Source organism: Pleurodeles waltl, chromosome 7 (assembly GCF_031143425.1).
Source record: "Pleurodeles waltl isolate 20211129_DDA chromosome 7, aPleWal1.hap1.20221129, whole genome shotgun sequence".
NCBI classification, from domain to species: Eukaryota; Metazoa; Chordata; class Amphibia; order Caudata; family Salamandridae; genus Pleurodeles; species Pleurodeles waltl.
In genome coordinates, this window is record NC_090446.1 from 889,391,025 (window position 1) to 889,414,274 (window position 23,250).

Genomic DNA, 23,250 nt, shown 5'->3' on the forward strand with positions numbered 1-23,250 from the left:
TTCGTAAAGAAGTGCAACCTCTTCCACACACATTATAACAAAATACGTGTGCACTACTGCTTGTAGCACTCTACGTGTTACCATCCTTATGTTGAATTGCATCTGCCATTGCCCGTTGTGAAGTATTGCTCCGCCATTTTCCAGTCAACAAGAGTGCCCACCATAGAAGGGCAGTTGTTTTTCATTGATGCACACTAGTTGATTTGATGATTTTGGTAACCTTAAGAACCTTTTTCAAGTTGAGTTCACAGTTTACATTGTCCACTTGTGAAACACCCTTCTGTGACCTAGCCAATCCCTTGTGTTCACATTGTGCTGTTCTGAAAACCCATTGATGTCCAATAGATCACGTCTTGAGCGTTTTCGATGATTTCGTTAACAGCAGCCTGGTGACGGTCCCTAAACACTCGCACTATGGCACTCTACCAGAGAGAGTAACATTACGTATACAAGGACATTGTGGGTGTACATTATGGCTACAGTAGCAGTGGAGATGAAAAGATGAGAAAAGTATGATGAACATCATACATGTGTGTATTGTGAGAGAATGTTCTTGCTTGGTTGAGGTTGACCCTAAGTGTTTCACTAATTGTAAAGCGTGATGGGTTCAGATTGAGTTGCTTCCATACTCTGCATTTTATTATACCAATTCATACAGCCTTTTCCAATACTATGCACCAGTGAATGATGACACAGGGTAGAGTGTGTCATGCCATATTTCACCCAAAAGCACTGGGTTTCCGTGCAATGCATTGCACCCTCTCATTATGTGATCGTATCTTGTCATTTGTCCACTAACATTGATTTGTAGGGAAAGCACCTGCAATGCTACTGTTAATGCCTTCTTCTAAGTTTGTATTTCATTTTAATATCACAATATAGCATGATATTTGAACATGCTTCACGATCAGGCGTAAAATGGATTCATGATAAGTGCAAATTGGTTATATACGCACTTAACATCACACGTTCACACAAAATGGGAAATAATAATTGAAAATGTGAATGATGTACCAGTTCATGCCATCACTACTCTCCACAGCTGCAAGTTAACACAGAAAGCCCTTTTTTTTTTACAGAGAAGGATGAGTAGGCCGGTTGCAAGTTCTACACAGGGTATAGGAGGCTTGAGTGGATTTAGTGTTGATCACAGGCATAAACAATAAACACTTCAGACTGGAACAGGCCTATGGCTGAGGGCATCTTTGCCCTGTGACAGTTTGGTACGAGGTCAGGAAATCGGGGGAATCATTTGTCATTAATAAATGTAACACTTTTGTGTGCTTGATTTGTGGTAGAGGACAGCACAGTCCTCTTTTCAGGTTAAAAGCTGCGAATTTCTAGTTTACCCGGACGTGGAAAACTTGAGAACTCTGTGTATGTAATCTGAGTCCTCTTGAAGCTTTCTTTTCAGACTCCAGATTTGTAGAAATACAATTAATGGGGTTCTGGTACGAGACTGTAAGAACGGTGTTAAAGCAGGGAAAGAACTGAAGCGGAGAGGAGGTGGGGCCTATATTGCCTAAATTCTCGCTGGCAGGAACCAGGAAAGCCACACTCTCATCCTGACCACTGAACTGGAGAAAACTGTCATCGTGGATAAATGTACTCAACACTCTGGGGGTTATTACAACTTTGGAGGAGGTGTTAATCCGTCCCAAAAGTGACGGATATACCACCAGCCGTATTACGAGTCCATTATGTCCTATGGAACTCGTAATACGGCTGGTGGTATATCCGTCACATTTAGGACGGATTAACACCTCCTCCAAAGTTGTAATAACCCCCTCTGTCTCTTAATCCTGCCATAACTGAAATTGAGAAGAGCGCACAACAGGTTAGCTTGCAGTAATAAGAAAAATAAGAAAGGCTGCACATTTAAAGTTTTGCCCACGCTGATTAGACATAAAATCATTAGGTTCTTCCCGATTTCCTTTTGACTGGTCACAGCTCTATCAAATATTATCTGTGCACACCATCTATCCCCCTCCTCCACGCATCTCCGTCATGTTCTGTTGCATTTAGCTCCCTCTCCAGGGTGCCCTGTGGTTGTGCCGAGTGGACCCGGGGGCCCTATTCCGTGGCCTAGTGGATTTGTCCTGATTGCACTAATCCCAGCTGAGCAACCGCCTGCGGCCTGGACCGAGGTTCCCTTAACTCTTTCCCGCGCACAAAATTAGCCAGCCTTTAATTACAGTTGGGGGCCCAGTGGATCCATTGAACCCTCCAGGGATGACATCAGAATGGCTCTAAATAGTGTGTACAATATGTACTTCGTTTTACCGCGAGCAGATTCTTGTGGTTCTCTCGCTTTCAAACACATCGGCTTGCTAGGTATCACCTGTCAGACTTTGACCATCCTTCCAAAGACTCTTGGCCTAATTTGTTTTATTTTTTTTAATCCCTTCGGGGTCTGTACACCCACTCTGTACAGGACAAGAGGACATGGCAACCCTCTGCTACATACATTGCAGAGAATCCAAGACTAAAATGAACATTAACCACCTGCACATGTTGCTATCTCTGGGGACCAAGCAAGATTGGTGCTGATCTCAGTGGGTGGGGATCAAGGCAAGGGGGTGGAGCACAAACAGCTCCGTGGAGGGAAGGCAGCAGCTGCCGAGCAGCCATGGGCGATTGATGGGCGGTTCATGCTGTAGTTCTGATCGTCAGGGGGTTGTCGCTACAAGAGGATAGTAATTAGCCATTTGTGTTTTGACGCTGTTAGAGTTGCACTGGGGCAGTCCAAGTGGCGCATGGAGTATTGTTAATATCTTTCACAAAATTACATCAAACCTTGAGTTTCGTTGGATTACATCACAAAGTTGTTTTCCATTTGAATGGCTGGTCAGTGCATTGGTCTCTGCTTTTGGATAGGGTGGCAGGTGGCGCCCGCTTCACTGCCTACCAAGCACGGTCAGAAAGAGGACATCCACAAAGTTCATCTGACTCACAGTTAGCTTTTCCATACAGATGTAAGTGTTGGTCGTCTGATGTGTCCTTTCAAGTGAAAATGAGATTTGACTGTTGTAGATCTATCACCTATAAGGCACTAAGGCACATGCTTTTGGATGCCAGTGACCAGCCGATTGCCAGGCACCAGATTTGTTGTGCCTAGCCATTCTTAAGTGTAATATTCAGGCCTTAACTTCTGGACTATGAGTAGTCAATAATGTTTTTTTTCCACCTAGTTTGTGGTTTTCCCTGGCTAGCATCATTACGGCTTACACTTGGGGAGCTTTGTCTTAACTCTTGAGTGTGCCTTGGTCCAGTGTGGTTAGGCTGATGGTAGTAAATGTGATGCCAACCATAAAGGGTACCATAATCCATAATTGACTACCAGATGCATTTGTGTTGGGTCTGGATTGGGGGTGTCGGAAGCAGGCCCTTTGCATCAAGCTTTTCTAGGGAGTTAAGAAGGTCCATGATGCCTGACAGATTCTAGTGGGAAGTTAGGGTAGGTCCACAGTGCATAATAGGAAGCAGAAGAATGTTCGCTGAAAATAGCACATTTCAAAAGAAGGTGGAGTACATCTAATGTGTTGAATGGGAATGTGGAATACGTTTTTGCCAAATATTTTTCACAAAGAGGAAGTTGGTGCACTTCAGACAAGAGTAGGTGTAGGGTGACAGAAGAGCATGCAGTTCAGGAAGGAGTTGATGCAGTGCAACAGTAGCGCATGTATTTCAGGCAGTGGTTGGTGTAGAGCATGCTGTAATGCAGAACATGCAGGGCTATAGCAGTTAGAGGTGGGCAATCTAACAAACCTGGAGAGCAGAGCAGAGACAAGGATCTAGTTAGGATACAAGGCCCTGCTCACGAGTGAAGGCATTAGAATGCTATGTAAATAGTGCAATAAATATTATATAGAAAGGTAACAAAGTCTCTTCAAAATTCTAAAACCTATGTCTTTAACATGCTGAAGGGTTCCACCTTAATACATCAGACTACATCACTGCATTGAAAGCCATTTATTATTGTTTTAAAATACTTTTAGAAACATTTGTTCCCTTCTCCCCCCCCCCCCCACTGCCCTGACAACAATGCCACTAGTGCTGTAAGAGGCAAGTCAGTTGTCATACGGTTCCTATACGTGGCATAGATTCCTATTATACATTGAGGAACATTACAATCTGTTCAATCAAACGTAAGAAGTTTTCGTGCAATGCTCGACCTAAATTCCTGTACTCAAAGGTGCTTTCATGAGTAGCAAGAAAAAGGAGGCTAGATGAAATAAAGTATTTCTTGGAATCACCCAGTTTGAACGAGGGAAGGAGGTAGAGTTGATCCCAGGTTACCTGGCATCAGGTTGTGCATTTCAGCCACAAGATGGGTATCTCTTTTTCTACTGATTAACCTGAGAGGTCACTGCTTTGTCTTTAACTCTTGGAGCATGAACCTACGGTGTGGATGACAGGCAGAAGCCAAGTGAAAGTGTGGCTTGTTTTGAGCTCGTTGTCCAAGAGAGCCTCGAGCTGAGCCAGAGTCAGGAATCTGGCACAAGTCTGGGTCGAGCTTTCAGTAGCTTTCCCACCTCCAGTAGCTGAACATGCCATTCAGTACAGAGTCCATGCACACCGGAAGTGGCGACGTCCAGTCTACCCTAATACATTTAAAGAAGACTAAAGCCTTTCTTTGGGAAGTTGAACCAGCTCCCTTGGGAACAATCTATTTCTTTTGAAGCAGGGTTCAAGTATGAATGAATGAATTATGTTATTTCGGTTAGTAAAAGCCCTACATAAAAACGCTTTATAGCAACATGGTTCAAATGTATATTTTATAAAATGAGAAAGTGCATTCAGGGTTCAAGTTTGCCACTTGCCATCAATCGATTTCAAGTGGGAGTTTTTGTAGTTTTGTTTCACCACTTACATCCAGTGGAGAGTTTGAGCAGGTTGGATGTGTTCAAATCATTCTGGTAAAAAATGTAGCTCATGCTAATTTAATTAAGTACATTTGACATGGAGCAAGTCATGCATTGCTTTCCAATGACCATAGGCCTGACGAGGTATGAAGAAAGGGTAAGCTGAAATATGAAGGATAAGGGAGAGCATGGTAATAATTGAGGTATTATACAGACAATACTAGCCTGAATGGACAGTCCTATGGTAATGCCAGAATATGAGACTGGGAAGAAGGCTAGACAGAAGTGTGTTGCTGCAAGCTAAAAAGGCATGACTGAAGAAAAAATAAAAAACATAGACAATGATCACTCTATTGAAATCGCATGGTTCTAATTATAAAACATAACATGATTTTGTGTTTTTTTTTTTTTCCCTCTTAGATCTCAGACCATTGCCTGACGTCGCCATGACTGGGAACTGCACCCAGGAATGCACAGAGTACGGTCACTCAGACACCTGCTGGATGCCCGGCCAGTCCTCCCCAAGCCGGAGGCCCAAGAACGCCCTCAAACTCTCCACTTTTGTGCCTTACCAAGAACGGGGGAATCAGGAACAGATTGGCAACGGAAGCCCCCGGAACTCTGATGAACGTGGCGGCAGCAGCAACCACCACAGCAGTGGTAATGGCACCGCCACAAAAATGGCCAACATCCGCGTGCTCCCCACATACAGTGCCTTCACGAATAGCAGCCATGAGCCCTGCAAGGTCTCTCCAATGGAAGACATCCCACTCACCCAGACCTCTGACTTCCAGCAAACCACAACGGCTCCACCACCCCAGAACACCAAGAGGGAGATATACTTATGAGCTTTATTTTACAGCCACCCTGCATCTCAGAAGGGAGCAGGAAAGCAGACAATAAGCTTTGAGGGTGGAGGGTGTGGGGGTGCTATTGAAGGACAAAGTGCTGTGAATTTAAGCGAACCTTTTCAGGCAAAGTTTTAACAAAGAGTCTTTGGGAAAAAAAGAAAAAACACTTCCAAAAAAAAAGAGCAACAAACGACAGACATGTCTAAGGTTTTATTGGTCCATACAATGGTTTATTCCACTTTTTACTTTCCAAAAGCAGCGCCCATGGCGAGCAAAGAATGTCTGTGGTGACATTTCATGAAGGAAAGCTCTTTGGTGGTGAGGAATGGAGCAGCATGTATTTAGATGAACCGTTTCCAGTAGTTTGCAGAACTGCAAAGAGGATCTTGAAGCGGGTATTCCGACCTGCGCCTGCAGTTGTCACATGCCTAGGACTCTGCCAAAGACGGTCTTAAAGGGAGAGATCTAAGGGCACCAAGCTGATGTTCACTAGGTCAGCCTTACACAGCCCAGTGTTTCAAGTGTGCTGTATGTACAAGGGAGTGGCTTGATTGCAATGCACTGAGGCACAACAATGTGGGAGACAGGCATGCATGCCCATGCGGGTGCAAATGCACACAAGCACTTAGATCCAACTGGCCCTGTAGAAGGAATAGTGAGGGAGCCATTGGTGCCAGCGTCTACAGGGAGTGGGAAGGAAATGAAGATGACAGGTAGGCAGAGCTTTAGAGAGCCACTTTCTGTTAGAGATCCTCAGTTGCACCCGCACAGCAGGGAAGGATCTGATGTCGGTCTCAGCTTTTACTGTAGAGTTCTGTAAATACTATCCTTTTGAATGATGAAAATGTCGTCTGCCTGATTTTACACTTCTATCACTGTAGAAATATTAATTATGATTTGACAATGACCCCCATACAGGGAAGAAGTCCATGTTCAGCTGTGTGGTTGCATCCGACAGGGATCAAGGATTGTTGCTGTTGAGGGCAAAGGGGAGCTTGACGGGGGAGAGAATTCTATGCTGCTGCCTTTTTGTTCTATGTTGTACATAAGGAACAAAGCCCATAGTAAAGGGGAGAGAGAGAGAGGGAGATACCAAGTCATCCATCCTCATGCATTTTAAGATCACATTGATTTAACAATACAGAGTACCTTTAAAGAGCTTGCTGTGCTTTTCCTCTCTCCAGACTAGTCACCTTGAGAATGTGCATCTCCGAACTTTTCAGGATCTATAGTAAGAGAAATTTCTCAGAATGCAGAGAAACCTGCAGCTAAGCGGGATTGGGACTTGCAAGTGCAGCATTCTTCTGGACTACTGCTAACTTTACATTCTTGGTGCATACCACATGAAATTAGGATAGGCCAGGACATAACCGTGTTAGGAAAGAAGTCAGCAATTAAACATCCACTCCAGCTTGTGGCAAGTCTGGAAATTTGCTCTTGGAATTGATGACATTTTGGACAGTTTGTAGAGGTATTATTTTTGATGGCTAGAATACAATCGGGGCAAGAAGTAAATCGTGGTCCTGTATAGTTACAAAGGTTGTTTTTGAAGATTTAATTTCCTTTAAAGAAACAGTGCTAGTAACACTAACTATCTGTCAAACCCCTAAAGGAAATGGACCATATCAAAACATATACACTTCGAATTTTTTATTTTAGTTTTTAACTGCTTCCATGAGGAGAAGAAGCCAATACACCATATAAGAGCTAGACGTTTTATGGCGATGCATTAATGTTTCTCACAGGAAGGTAAAGTTTGTGCTAGTGCGTTCTGCCCTCACAGAGATCTCAAATACCAGACTAAATCTAGAGTAGTGAGATATTTAAATACTGTGATGGTGTCTGAAATTGGAAGTGCACACATTTTATTCCAAAATATATATTTTTTAATTTAGGAAATGTGATTAACTATATGAAATAACAATTCTGTTACTGTAAACCGGACATTTCTCTGTACCTACTTTGAGGCATATCTTTAAGTGATAATATTGCAGAATTACTAACGACAGACAATGAACATCAGCTCACCACACCATGATTAGGGAACAGGTGGGGGAAGTTTGGAGCCATTTCAAATTGACTTTTCCGTGGCACTTAACCCTTTCACTTTTACAAGGAGGAATTTAAGTTTCTTAGGCTGAAATGATCACTGACGTTAAATAGGTTTAGTTTACCATCAGTGTCCCATGCTAGCCCATTCCTCGCCTTGCGTCTTTAGACTCGTGGGAATTTCTCAGACTCTAGGCATCTTTCGTGGAATGGGATTGGCTACTGGCCACATGTCCTTAATCCTCTCTCACGTTGCACCTGTTCCAATGGGGTCTGTCCTCAGTTCTTTTTAAGTGGTCACAGTCTCCTCACCTGTTTTGTGGCACATAATATGATTATTACGTTTTCTTTCCCAGCCTTGGAACATTGACACACTCTTCCCTGCTTGCAAAATGAGAGACTTGCTGAATTGGCAATCATGGCCCATTTGTTGAGCTTCCATTCGTTTAATTTACACTGCAGCTGTTGTAGGGGCTAGGCTGATGGGGATTTTTCCCAGTCTCTCTCACACTAACACTACAGTTTATCTCCCATGTACTGTGTAGAATGACACTCTAAACATTGACGGGGGAGCCAGGCACGTAGTTGCGAGGTGGCCACAATTTTGGTACTTTGATGGGGTAAGGGGGTTTGATACTGGGTGAGATAATGTCTGTGAAATCTTTTATGCGTCTGACGGTATTGGTTTAGCGCCTTATGACTACTTTTGGTCCAAAATGTCATGCACAGTTTGCTGTAGCCACCTCTGAAAGAGTCTGTTGTTGGAGGGAGTTAAAAGGGGCCTTGTGTTAGCTGTGTGAATGTGCCTAGCGTTGTTGTATTCTGTATGTGTATAACTATCACAAGCATTCTTGGGTGATCTAAGTCACCTTCCAAGAATTCTTTTTCACCAATATCTGAGGTGCTGCTAAATTGGTGTTGCCAAGAAAGGTGTGTTGGCATTTTATGTTATGCCAATTTTCTGTCGTACTCATCTGTTCCCTGACTATATGAATTAAAATGCCACGTAGGTAATGGTATTTCATTTTTTAAAACTATTTTATATTAGTAACTTGAATTATTATTTGTGGTGTTCAGAATCTCCAAATAAGAGAATGATGGGGGTCATTGAAATTTCCTTCAGCCCCCAAACCTGCTTTTGGTTGACCTCCGCACAGGACTCTCTTCGAACTATTTGTGTTGTGGGCAATTTTTTAAATGTATTTGTATGAGCAATGATGTGTGAATCTGGCCACAGTTTAGCTTTGTGTATCGGCTTTTGGCATTAACTCAAGCGTTTTTGCACTTTTCACAATGAAGAAGTTTAAGGAAGAATGTGAGTTTTGGGTGTCTCCTTCTAGGTATAAGGAGAATAACTGCATGATATGTGTTTAGCATAGTTTGTGGTACATTGGAAACATCATCTTGTTTGTCTCGGACCAGTGAACTATTTTGCCTTTCTCTCATCCTATTTAATGAAATCAATTTGAACTTTTGGTAAAAAAAAAATTTTGCACGTTTCCTTTTTGCCTTTCCTTTCCTTCATATCTATAAACTTGTTACTTTAATTTCCTTCTACATTAGTCTCTTTGTCTCTTGTTAGCAAATATTCCTAAGTCCTGCCATCTTTCTTTTAAAGTTATTAATATAGTCCTACCTCTGGCATCATGCTCTGCTGAGGTGGTGATGGTTGCATTGCTCAGGTGACCAGTCATCAACATTAGTCATTTCTGGAGTGTGTTCGTCCGCATTGTTCTTTTTTTTCTACTGGAAATCATGGTCTTTGAAGTCCTCTTTAAATCGTTTTGATCAGGAAAGGTCGTAGGCACTCTGCACAAAAATGGACTCTAATGCTCAGCTGCCAAGTTGTGACCTATTTCATTTGTGAGCAAACACTGCGCCTTAATGGACAACTGCTATCTTGCACATTTTGAACCTGCGAAGAGCATAATGCTTTTAGATAGTCCATTTTCAGTGGCTATGTTGAGCATACAGCTAGACAGCCCAGTCAACAATGATGTGATTTGTATAGTGGACACTTGGGTGTACTGCCACATGAATCTTATGAACATCCACCAATGTCACATCAGTGTGTCCTACAAATGACATTATTTTACCTGATGTGGCAAGATTTGTTTTTATTTTTCTTGTTGGAGGAGTAGTTCTTAAATGCCCATTTGTAGATCTCACGTTGAATATTTTGTGAAACTCTCAAACATCCATAAGCATCAATCAAGCCTTAATATCATACTTATTTTTTTTTTAGCAAAACAGAACTGCAAATCACTGTGCGTATATGCCACTTTGTGTTAGTGCAGCCCAGCATACTGCTCTTGGTTCATGCAAGAAAAATGACTTACTTTACTATGTACTATCCCATACTAAAACTACGTCTTTACGTCTAGCACTGATGTTCTGTCATCAGTTATCACAAAGTCATCTGTCATTCTAATCTGTTCGAGAGTTTTCCTCGAAATGACTATAGTATGAAAGAGACGCACACAGCATATTGCCTGTCAAATATGTGCAGAATTTGTCAGTGCCAATAAGAGTTGAATACGTCTCTAGTACTCAGGGCAATCTGAGGTAAATACCCAGATTGGTGCCAAAGAAACTGCCCACAGGAGAAAACTGGCAGGCTAAGGTGCAGAGAAGTGATGGCCTGACATTGTTAGGTTGGTAAGTTATGTCCCTTTTTCCCAGGGTATGATGCTTTCAAAATCTTCCATGACTTTTCGGGATTGTGGTTTTAAATTTCTCATGAGATCTCAGCAAATGATCTAGTTGTCTTTTATTCTGTTCTTTTTTCTCAGACAACTTCAGTTTTGTTGACTAAGGAGGAACCAGTGCCATGCACATAAGTTTTCTCAACTCTACCTCCATATAACTCTCTGATCTTCACTGGATACATCTTGGGTCCTGCCTTGCAATGTCTCTTCGACACAAGTGCTAGGCAGGCCCGGTATGTAGCTAACTCAAGTTTGCGTGATGTTGTGTGGTGTGATACCATTATAGAGTGTTACTGGAAATATAACCCAGCCATGGGTTCAAACACATTTATTTCCAGTGCTGCTTAGCGTAAACACAATCAGGTTTCTTGTGCTGGTACATCTGGGGTAAGAGAAGGAGAACCTGGATGATCTGCTTTTAAATCCTTTGTACTTTAAATGTATCCAGAAACCTTTATCTTCTTCCCTTTCCAGTCATGTTTTTATCATCCACACTGCTGCAGCATTTACAATCGCAAACGCACTGGGAACCTTCCATTAAACAGAAGAAGGCAAACATGTTGCCACCATTTCTGAAGAGGCTGTTCTTAGCCTTCTGTTCCATTGCATTATTTCACCCTTGTATAATTCTGTATATGAAATATAAGTCATGAACTTGTAGCTTCATGACCTCGTTATTTCTAGTAGACAGTTGTATGTCTTCTTCCATCGACATAATAAGTGCCAAGGATTAGTGAATCCCATTTACTGGAGCAAATAATGCCATGCACACCTGGTGTCTTACTTTCATAGTACAGTTAGTCCACTGGAAAATGCATTTTATTTGGAGACCAAGGTGATCCTAGGCATGTAATGCATCCTTGCAACCTCATCATCCTTCTCTGCTTTTGCTGAACCATCATTAAGGAGGTGGTCATGTGTGATTTGTTGTCAGCCTATTAGTTTAAAGTGTGGAGTAATGGAAGTCTGAGAAGTGTTGAAGGGGGTACACCTCAGCAGGATGGGCCACTCATCTCTTGTGAAACATGTGCACATATTCAGTGCTACTGGGGTGTAGTTCAATTGGACATCAAATTGACGACAACCTCAAAGGGTATTCTGTTGGGTTTGATCCCAGATTTGACATGGGAAAACGGATAAGGGTTAAACCCAGAGGAAATGTACTTATCTTGGTAGCCAAATGGACTCTTTTGGCAAGGTAAGTGGCACCTTTTGTCCCTCACATTGATGTCTGGTATAGTAGTTTCTGATTCATACTGGGATGTAACAATAACTCAAGATATTCAGGGACCCAAAAAGGCTTTCGCTGCTGAGTAGAGCCCTTTTCGGTCTTTTTTGTCCTAGAACAATGCATAGTCTGCAAAACATCCACTGGCCAGAGCACTGAGGTTAGAAGATGCCACACCAGACCATTTATTCTGTATTCTCAATCTGTTTTCCGTGATATAGGGATTACTGGTCCTATGGTGTCCATTTAAATAATCCATTTGTAACTCATACACAGTTTTGATGAATTAGCCTCTATTCACCTGACTTCTGTGGTAGCATGAATGACCTTCTAGGAGCTTCACTGATGAGCACCTTTTAAGTTAAATAGCACATCCTTCACAATACAACGAAAATGACTGTTGCAGTTATGTATGAAGCTGCTTAATCTTTAATTTTTGTTTGAGTGGGAGGGTTCCGGCAATACATGGTGACTTTCGCACTCATTGCATGGTAAATCATCTCCACCATGGAAACAATGGCACATCCAGTGAGGAAAGCAGTCTTCCATTTAGTCGTTCACACTTGGTGATTGGAACATTAGTGCAGACTTATAGAGAATGCAGTGATTCACGATGGAACATTCTCAATCGAAGGAGCTGACACAGCTACAGGTGGATCAGTGAGCATTTCCTGTCATGCAGTTTTGATCCATTGATTCATCACAGAGCTCTGCATGCTTCATTATACTGGTGCTGTTGTTTTGATGTTTTCTAAGAACTTATGCTCTCAGTCGAAGCATGTGTAAAAGACACCCCTCTCCTCCAGTAGATGAGGGTTTTTGTCAGCCAGGTGACAGTGTAACATTCACAATGCAAACACCACAACAGTGGGCGAATTGGGGACAGTCGCCATCTGCCCAGGTGCAGGCTCCTTCTTAAAATCAGTGGTTATTCATTGGTGACCTATGTCTATGACTATCTTCTTGCACGTATTGAAAGGCGAAGTCACACTAAAAGCGCTACATGGCTTATTGTAAGTTGGAGTTGCATGTTACAGTTAATTTTGCACAGTCATTTATTCAGATGGAGGTGATATTGGTGGAGAACATATTTAACAAGAGACAGATGCCATTAATTGACGGAACTCCATTAAGCTAGGTCTCTTTTCCTGTTGTGTTCAGAGCATAAAGTTGCACCTGGCCTGACCGCCTGCTGATTTGTTTGTGCAAGATTCAGTCAATTGAATGTAGTCTGTGAGTAGACAGGGGGGGGGTCAGTCCATCCGCTAAGATTTAGAGTTCTTTATCCCTAATCCCTTCATAAAGCAGCTTCAACTGTATCTTTACTGGTATTATTTTAATGTCTCCTTGGTCCCAGAGAGAACAGTTTACATCGGATCGGTTTCTCCTTTCCCATCTTTTGGTGTTTGTGGCATTAGATGCTTCTGGTTTTGCCAGGGGACTTTGCAAGCCTGGACCTGGTGAATCGAGGGGAGGTGGGGATATTGGTGTGCAGAGGGGGTAGACAATTGTGCACCTTATCCTAGTGGAACTTTTTCTCTAACCGAGAGATGGTGAGAGTTATAAACTAAAATGAGAATTGTGTATGTCATTAGTATCACAATATACACTTTTGACCCATTTCATGGCCAAATGGGAATTCAGTTTAAACCAAAATAATGTATTTATGTAATAAATGAAAAAAATAAACAAAAGTAAAAGTGGTGCTCCGACTCGGAGCATCAATATTACCAGGATCTAAATTTACAGTTTCATGTCTCACGATAGACTACAATCAATTGACGGATGCACTGGTGAGCTACTGCATTCTCACGTGTAGGGGGTCGTGAGTGTTTTCTATTGGACACCCTTAAATTATTTCCATTTCAGCAATCACTCTAAATATGAAGGTCCATGACAGACATTGCAGACTTGGCATTTATTTTCTAAGCCAACAGTGAACCCCAGGTAGATTATGGTGCTTTGAATCTTGTAAGAATTCCAAAGCGTTTTTAATAGGAAAAACAGCACATATACATTTTCGGAGGTTTGCTGATTTTGAACCCCATTGGGTGCTAGAGGGTATGAAAAACTTGGGAAGGGCACAATTAAGAAGTACATGTGGAACATATGGAACCAACTACAAGTAAAGCCGATTAATATGGTTTTGGAAAAAATAGCCATAGCCAGGTTCTGGCTTTGATTCATGCATGTCTATTTATAGTCATACCGTGCTATCAACATAGAAGACACACACACTGTTTCGACTCCATAGTTTAACACAAATGACATCTGCTGCACAAATAAAAATATTCGAGTTCAGAGAACCACATGCCATCAAAGTCCAAACTAGAGCACTACCTAGTTACTTTATCTACAGCCTTAATCCTTGAGAGAGGGCAATCTGCAGGCTTTTTAAGAAAATAAAGTTTCATCAGCTCCAATGTGCAGGGTTGTTCTTAGCCTTAAATTTTAGAACTGGCCACACTGAACCACGTAGATCCCTTATGAATGTGAAACGCACATCACAGAGTGATGACATCACGTTTGTTCTCTGACCTGGGTTATATTATTGGAAATTCAAGGTGGCTGATCAGGAAACAGGGGGTCATCTAGGGGAGGAAACCTTTTTAGCTCTGTGAAAGCAGACCGCACCAAAACAACAAGATGAAATTAGGGTATTCCATGAAAAAGATATGGAAATTGAGTTGTTCTCAATTATTCAGCAAGCGTTTGTGTGTATTATTGGAATGCTTGTTAAATACTTCAGTGACTTGATTTCATAAGACTTCATGAATAAGACATGGTTTTGTTAGCATTGACTTTGTAATAAAGAATATTAAGTGACAGTGTTATGAGATAGGCAATGGAGTCCTTATTAATACGATGTGCAACCAGTTCAAGGTGCCTGTCTCTACAAATATAAACATGACCTTAAATTAAGTGGTATATGAATTGATAACGTATGCTCAAATTTGTTAAGTGCACCCAGAAAAGGATTTCACCAATCTAGCCTCAATCTATAAAGTTTCTGACTTTATTCTGAAATTGGCATTAGTGGCATAGATCCAACTCAAGGTTTACTATTTTCAGGAGGACATTTTTTTACCCGTGAACAGGTGAACTTAAAAACAGCGATTCAAAACTTACAAAACTCTTTTGGGGAAGTCAATTGTAGAGGAGAGCAAGAGAGTGTTATTTTATTCACTGTTTAGCAATGCACTAGGGCAAAAAGGGACGATGCTGGGAATGGGGAGGGAAATACCAAAGGAATGGGAGGCGGACGCTCCATGTGGCAGCACACCACAGCTTCCGGGGAAATTAGAAGAGTAAGATGATGAGTCTGAAAAAGAAAATAGAAAAAATATAAAAAAAAAAAAAAAAATCAAACTGTGTCCGAGCTTCAGTGTTGTTTCTATTTATACAGACAATGTTAATTTAATTGCTTGTGATAATGCCTTGTTTCCTGTACAGTTCTATGTACATGCAAGTGTAGCTTTTTTAAAGATAAATCGGAAGAAATACTATGGCAGAGTATGTAAACTATTTTTAAGATGGGTGAAATATGTATAATCAGAAGAAACTGTTGCTAACGTTGTATTGATATAAATATGTGATGCATTTCCTAGTGACCCCACAAGTGGGTTTATTTTTTTATTTTTATTTTTGTTTTGTTTTGACAGCATGGAGGAAAGGGATTGCTAGTTCCACCTTGAAATGTTCCATTCATCCCCTTTCCTCCTTTGTTCACTCAGTCCTACATTATTTTCATTCCTTCCTGGCTGTGATCACAATCTGTTTATCTGTAATTATTTTTGTTCCAATCAGTAAGCATGACGGGGTAAACCAGATAAACTCTTTTTATATTTTATTTTCATTCCGTTTATTTTTTCAATATATTGTTTCTTTTGTTTGCTGAGCTGTCAAATGAAGAAGTTCCATTGTAATTATTCCTTCTGAAAAGCTTTACAATAAAAGTGTCAAAACCTATATTCTATGCTCCCTGCCTTACTTTTCTTGTCAAGTCATGTGAGCGTTTTATTGTCTAAACTGTCAGCAAACATTATTAGAAAGAAAAAAAAAATCCAAACAGTAGAGATAGTGTGTATGTAAAGTATATTTTAACCTCAGTTTAAATTGAAGTTTCATTGGTTTTTCTTTCATTGTCCCTGTACGTTTTTCCAATAATACTTAATGCTCCAATTGATTGTGTAGCATTCTTGGGTTCCAGCTAGCTATTTGGAGGTATGACAAGAAAATAATAACTCGTTTTGTGATGAGGCCTTTAAAATCCAGTCTCTGGTATTTATGCATTGTATATCGGTATTCGTTTTGTACAACTCAATGGTTCACATTTAGTCAATGCTTAAAAGAAGAAAAGCTGAATTCCCACCCCAGGATTAAACAAAGTATTTCTATTTTGCACATGGACCTACACCAAAGCATGCTAGTAATCCACACCTTTTCTTTGCCTATTGGGCAATCAGGATTACATTTCATGTGGGCTCATTTCTAAAGACACACACACACACACACACACACCCACACCCACACCCACACCCACACCCACACCCCATCTTTTAGGATTTCCCAATTTCCTCCATAACCCCTTAAATTACTAAAACCTGCTGCTTGTTTTGGTGTCACGAGGATGAGTGCTTGGTCCTCTCTCAGGTAGAAGGATAACGGAACTTAGACAAAGCATTATTCAAATATATTGTGAGGAATTATGGAATGCCCACATTGGGAAACTAAAATAAGACAATTTATCTATACCATTTAATTGTCTAGATTGCAGATAGAATGCCAGATGTGTGAAGGAAGCAAAACTAATTAAGCAAACTGGAAGAATGCAGTTGATTCCAAGAGGTTTCATGATTGTCAATCTTGGATAAAAGAATCTATGTCCTTTGGCTACTGCCGGGAGCAAAGGATACCTGAACGGAGTGTAAGATAAAACCTGGCAAGATAGCAATGTCCTCTTCCCCTGAATATCACAATTCTACCAGAGAAAAAGGTTTACAAAGCCAAAAGTATACAATTACTTTTAAATTGGAAACAAATCTGAGTTGATTGGTTGTTGTTCAACTGAACTTCTGATTGGTAACATAATTGAACCTCTTCAAGTGTAGATCAGGCTATTGGAGTATTGGCTAGGATGCTCTTGCAGGTTAGCACGGCACACTTCTAAACCCAACTCTGGTTGCGTATAGCTGAAGCATGGGTTTCCCAGCAGTGCGATAAGCAAGGGCTCTCTTGACTGTGCTCCTACTTAGAGAAACAAAACCTTCTTAATTATTTTTCCCTTCCCTAATGTCGGGCTTCCACCACCAAGGACGTAATCCTTCTCTCCTGTCACATTCGTCCAAGTAGAATCCCTTTCCAGATCGTTTCACTATATCTTCAGCCAGCCTGTCTGCACAGTCAATGGCCCCATCAGATCACCTGGTGCTGCACAGTAAAGCAAATGTCAAGCGAATGTCTGAGGAATCTGAAGCCTGGCTCAATTCCTCCCCTCAGATGTAGCTATGGTTCTTCGCTGCCAAAGATAGCTAAGCTCCCAGATGATTTATTTCGGCGATGCTCACCTGGCATCAGCTGGATATCATTGAGATAAGAATAACTAACATATTAAGACCCTCAGGACTAGTTTTTTTGGTATGCTGTAATTCTGGAATGCCCATATTCAAGGCCACTGGAATTATGTGGTAGTGGAGGGCCAAATTATATGGAAATCTCGACTAAATTATGTGGCAAGAAAAGGCAAATTGTGGACTAAGGTGGCACGTTCTGTTATATTAATACTTCATTATTTTGACATTGTTACACATAACACTGCCTGGGCAACGGTTCCATCTCATTTAATACCCAATTATGGAAATACCCAATGGAAATATGAACAGCTAACCTTTGCAAAGGGCCTTTCACCACACATCAACACCTGCAGTTTTAGTAATTTTTGAAGCATTTGAGCAAGAAACAAGTTTTGGGGATTAAATCTAGAGATTATACAGCAGATGGTGGATTATATGGCAAATGTATAATTATATGAAAAATGCAGCGGCGGCACAATCATATAATTCCACTGGCCCTGCCATTGTTTCTTCCCATCCTGAAAGTCTATAAACAAATCCGAATCTGTTTATACCTACCATTTCAGAAATATGCAAAGGGATTAAAAATTGACTATTTTAAGAGATGAAACAAGTAACATTAAAGCGCATTTACCCTGCCTCAGGCCCCTAACTTAAAAGTAGATTTGCAGTAACAAGGGTGCCCTTGCATCCACAAGAACCAAAATATGCATCAGGCTATTAGTTATACTTTGAACAAACCTTTTCCTTTGCAAGTCGCACACCAATGTATACATATAAAAAATTGTCTTTCTGAATGAAATTTACATCCGCAGTGGGTGAAAGGCTATAGTTTCTAGCACATATTGACCCAAGAAAAGTTTAGAAATAGTTGGTATGGAAATTGGTTCTCTGTGTTTCTGCACATTAACTTTTTTTCGAAGGCACATGTGGGTGGTCCTGTCTTTCTTGAGGTATATATCTCTGCAATGTCCTCCATAAGAGCTACAGCAGCAGGGCAGCTTGGCAGTTTAGCTGCTCACTAACTGGAACTTCATGGGCAAGCATCAAAGGGACAGGAAGGAGGTGTGGGCCAGGAAAAAGTAAGAAACCAGGGAGGTGAAGTCTTGCTCCTTAAAAGTGGACCTGTGTAATTTGTGAGGGACCAGAAAATTAAGAAATTAAGCGTATTCCCTATAGCTTTTGTCTAGTCTTTGAAAAGCCCCTGAAATCCGTGGCCAGTTCTGCTTGAGAGAGACATTACAATTTCTTCCATAACTGCTATCAACTAGTGGCTTCATTCGCATCTCCAAAAACAATGACATTCATAACAACCAGATTAGAGCACTGACAATTATATAAGGTCATAAGAAGGCCTGAGCAAAATTTTATTTAAGCAAGAGAAATTTACAAAAAAATCACATATTTAATTTTACACAAAACTTCGAAAAGTTTGCATTACACAACTTCGTATTTTTCCCTTCTGGAGTCTTATTCAGTGCAGTCATCTCCAGACAGTTATGCGACCATCAAAAGGGAAAAGCTTTGGTTCTGCCCACATGTTAGGAGCCACAAGTACATATTTTGATCGGGCAGAAGTTGTGTGCTTTCACAAAAATATCTTTGTCATCCACACAGCTGTGATCATTTTGATAATGCCAACTGCCTTAGGTTCAACTTTCAGGGGCCCACGATGTTATGCTATTATCGTTTCTTAGATAACTAGATCATTTAGGGTGTTTTTCTCTGGCAGCAGCACAGATGTGAGGAGGGTAGTCACTAACCTACATGGATTCCATAGGCCTGATTAGATAGTGCATTCATAAGCCAGACCTATTGGCATATCCAATGCTTGTCACTGTTGTGGAGGCTCATGGTTGAGTACGCGATACCCTAGGCCGCACAAGGACAGACTCGATGTAGACTTGGCTATGAAGATAGATTGGAAAGTAAAGATTACATAGGCATACTTAAGTGGCATGAACATAAAACACCCAATCACCTTAAATAGCTACATACATTTGACAGACTTGCTTTGAAGAAGCATGATGAAAATTCTCCTTTCATAGGGCAGTTCATATATTCAGCGCCTATTTGTTGTCAATGCTGCAGAGCTACAGGGCCTGTACAGACCGTGCAAAGAGAACCCGAACACAGTAGGAAATTGATTTTAAAATCAGGAACAGATGCAATAAGCTGTACAACACAATGGCTAAGTTCGTCTACAGTTTAGTACCTACAAGGTTACATGATAATTACTTGGTATCAAAATCTGTTTCTTCCCCCTAGTTGGCTGCCGTAGACCCAACATATAGCCCTCAGCTGAGTCACGAGACTTCACTTTGTACCTGCTTTTAAACCTATTGCCCCTTCTAGGACATTGATCACGCCATGTTCTGTACTCCATCATACCTACTATCACCCGGTATCACAAAACAGACCATGAAGCTGTTCTACCTCTATGCTACAAGAGAGTAACGCAATGACGGACTAAGCTGCGTTAGCCAATGGTGACCTGAGCATGACACAAACCAAATGTCATACTACTGCTAGCCTTACTCTTTGAGGGACAGTCCACGAAATCTTCATTGGAGTGTATATCATTTGTTACAACCTGCTGTGCATGCAGTCTGGCTAACATGTACATTCACCTTGCAGAGACCATGCTGTGCCCGTTTTTAAGAAAAACAAACATTAAATTATTGTCACAGTACAGCACAAAATAATTTCTCGAATGCTCATTCGTATACGAGTGCTTCACTCTCCATCACAGCACAATAGTGTTCTTTTTCCATTAGTGGAATTGAAGCTCATTTGATTGTTACCCTTTTTCCTTTGTCGCACAAGAGGTCCTAAACCTTAGACTATGATATCAACTGTTAATATACTTTGTTTTCCTGGCAGAAAAGTGTGCAACTTCCGAGCATAAATGTTTTATTTTTTACAATATCTTTAATATCCCTACCCTTAACTACTCCAGTTAAACTACACTGTTTCATGTCTAAAGCACACAAAGTCTGCCCTTGTGTAGCATGGTTAGCAATGAAGTACGTACAGCGATTACAAATACCAAGAACAAGAATTGTTACTGGGACGAAGGAGTATGCCAGGTCATTGGATGAAGCCTGGTACCATCACAGATGACCGTAGGACCTCAATTCTTTAGATTTCTTGTCTTCTTTGTGGACCATTCCTTTGTTTAGTACCTTTAGCAACACAATTGCCAAAACTGGACATTCTTCCATGACAGGCACATGGATTACGATGACATATTTGGGATATTTTTAAGAACTCCAGGCACATGAACCCATCTCATGAAGACTAATGATTTTTATGCAAGTCAAAAAGCCTTTCATAAAAACTTAAATATGTCTCCTGTAATAATGAATTCAATCAGAATACTGGACTCCTTGTATAAAACAACTTAATGATAGGTCAATTTCAGGTCCAGGGAGTTATGGAAAATCTTGGATATTTTCATTGTGGAGAGCAACACAAGTAACTCAAGAAGTGGGTGGCAATTTGCACCTCTACAAACCCATCACGACTACATACATCCTTAATTAGACATTCATCATCTTGCCTGTGACAACTGGTGATCGTCGCAGCAAACAATATATTGCCTCAATTATCCAAGCGTCACACAAATATTACAATAGCAGTTACATGTAGCCTAATGTGCAATGCAAAGGCCTTCATTCATTTAGTGTACCCTTCACATCAACTGGTTTGCGACCCGAATTTAATAAGATGAAACTTGTGTACTAATCCATAATATAACTAAACATTAATTTCCAGGAAGTCACAAAATCTCCTGCCTCATTAACAAATTTGAGTCAGGAGGCATTTTTAAATCTTTAGGGATGACTGCAAACGCAAGGATGAAGACATGTGAGGGACAGCAGTTCTTCATCTCTGTTCACCCATTCCCTGCATACCAACGCTTTTTAAAGCTTTTTTGATTACTGCAAAACCTGTGTTCCTGCAAATATTTGAAAAAAGTTCAATACCTGTAGTGACCATGCTATCCATCCTGGACCGCATTCTGAAAGCTACGCTGTTCCATATGTTCCTCTTCCATGTCATATAACATATTTTGAAAATACAAGGTCAGACCTATGTTTTCATTTCTATGTACTCCAAGGTAAAATTCAGGTACACTAAAACACTCATTCCTCTGCTTGCTTTCAACAGACGCCAGCCTTCAACACCAAATTATTTGTACAGAGAACTAAGTAATAACATAACTTATTGATTCTAAGTATAATAATTGGTATACATATTTAGTCACCACAGTGAGCTGTGCACTACAGGTTACCTGTTGAACAGTACGTATAACAGTTAGTCCTGTAAAATTGTCCTTCTGAAACAGGAATATACACCTTTTCACACTACTTTTCCTTGTATTCTTCCTTGAGTGCTCCTTTCTATAAAAAGGCCTGTAACTCTTTTTCTTATATTGCCACATTTGCTGTGCATTCAGAGGAAGATGTCAAATGTCACGGTCTTCCAAGGGAGTTTGGTGTGTAGTTTTCTTTCTCTAACTTTAAAGTAAGAGGGGATATGTGGCAATCTTTCTGGATGCTAGAAGTAGGAAGGGTTTGTTCTAGCGCACAACACCGTTTATATGAACTGTGCAAGTATTTTAGAATATATTAGAATTAAGAAAGCACAAATGAAGCACATTTTTTGTTAATTCGTAAGTGTGTTGGAAACAAATACTATAATATGATCAAAACAAAACAATACACCAGGCACTGTGATTTCCAAACAATTTTATTTGTGCGCTATATAGTTTTATTAGTAAAACTATGGCTGTGCAAATGTAACAGTCATTTCAATTGAAAAAGGGTTGTCTGTCATGGCATTGTGCTACCACACCATGCATACTCCTCTCTATGCCACTCCACGTCACTGCAGTCTACTATGCATGACTCCACTTTACACCACTCAATGCCACTGCACTCTATTCCACTCTGATCCCCATTCATTCCATTCTATGTCACTCCACTCTACTCCACTTCATTCTATGCCTCTCTACTCTACATCCCTCTACTCTGTTTCAATGCACTCTATGCCACTGCAGCACTGCACTCAACGCAAATGCACACTACTCCATACCACTCCACTCCATGCCCTTGCACTCTATGCAAATCCACTGCATGCCACTCTAATCTACTCTGCACTACTGCCCTCTATGCCACTGTCCTCTACGCCACTTCACACCATTAAACTCTATGCCACTCTGCCAGTGCACTCGACAATGCACAACTCCACTCTACGCCACTCTACTCCATTCCACTTCAATGTACACCACTCTACTCCAAACCACAGCACCCTGTCACTGCACCCTACGTCACGGCACCCTACGTCACGGCACCCTACGTCACGGCACCCTACGTCACGGCACCCTACGTCACAGCACCCTACGTCACAGCACCCTACGTCACTGCACTCTGTCACTGCTCTCTACTTGGCACCACTGTAGTCTACACCTCTGTGCTCTATGCCACTGCACTCTACAACACTCTACTCTGCACTACTGCACTCTATGCCAATGCAGTCTACGCCACTCTACTTTGCATCACCCTTTCACTATATGCCACTATACTCTGCAGAACTCCAGACTACACAATTACACTATACACCACACCACTCTATGCCACCATTCTCTGCTCCTCTTTCCTCTGCACTCTATGCCTCTCTACCCTGCACCACTCCACTCTGCACAACTGTACTCTATGCCACTGCACTCTATTATGAACCACTCTAAACTAAGCCACTACAATCTACAACGCACATTATATGCTACTAAATTTAGTGCAGCTGCACTCTCTCAACTCTGCAACACTCTATGCCAATGCACTCTACACCAGTCCACTCTGCTCTACACCACTACACACCTCTGTATGCCTCTTTATGCCACTGCACTCTACTCAGCACCACTCTACATCACTGCACTCTATGCCACATTTCTCTACACCACTGTACTCTACG

General features: G+C 41.1%; 1 protein-coding gene across 2 annotated transcripts in view; it reads left to right on the plus strand.

The window, feature by feature from the left end:
* The window catches only part of PCDH1 (protocadherin 1), a 249,210-nt gene extending 233,540 nt beyond the window's left edge, over positions 1-15,670 (plus strand). For both annotated transcript variants that reach the window (XM_069199491.1, XM_069199490.1), the window contains one exon: positions 5,286-15,670. Coding sequence is in view for 1 of the 2 variants with exons in the window: in XM_069199490.1 (XP_069055591.1) it covers positions 5,286-5,713 (428 nt within the window). In the remaining variant the exon portion in view is untranslated. The remainder of the gene's footprint in view (positions 1-5,285) is intronic.
* Positions 15,671-23,250: the final 7,580 nt, after the last annotated feature.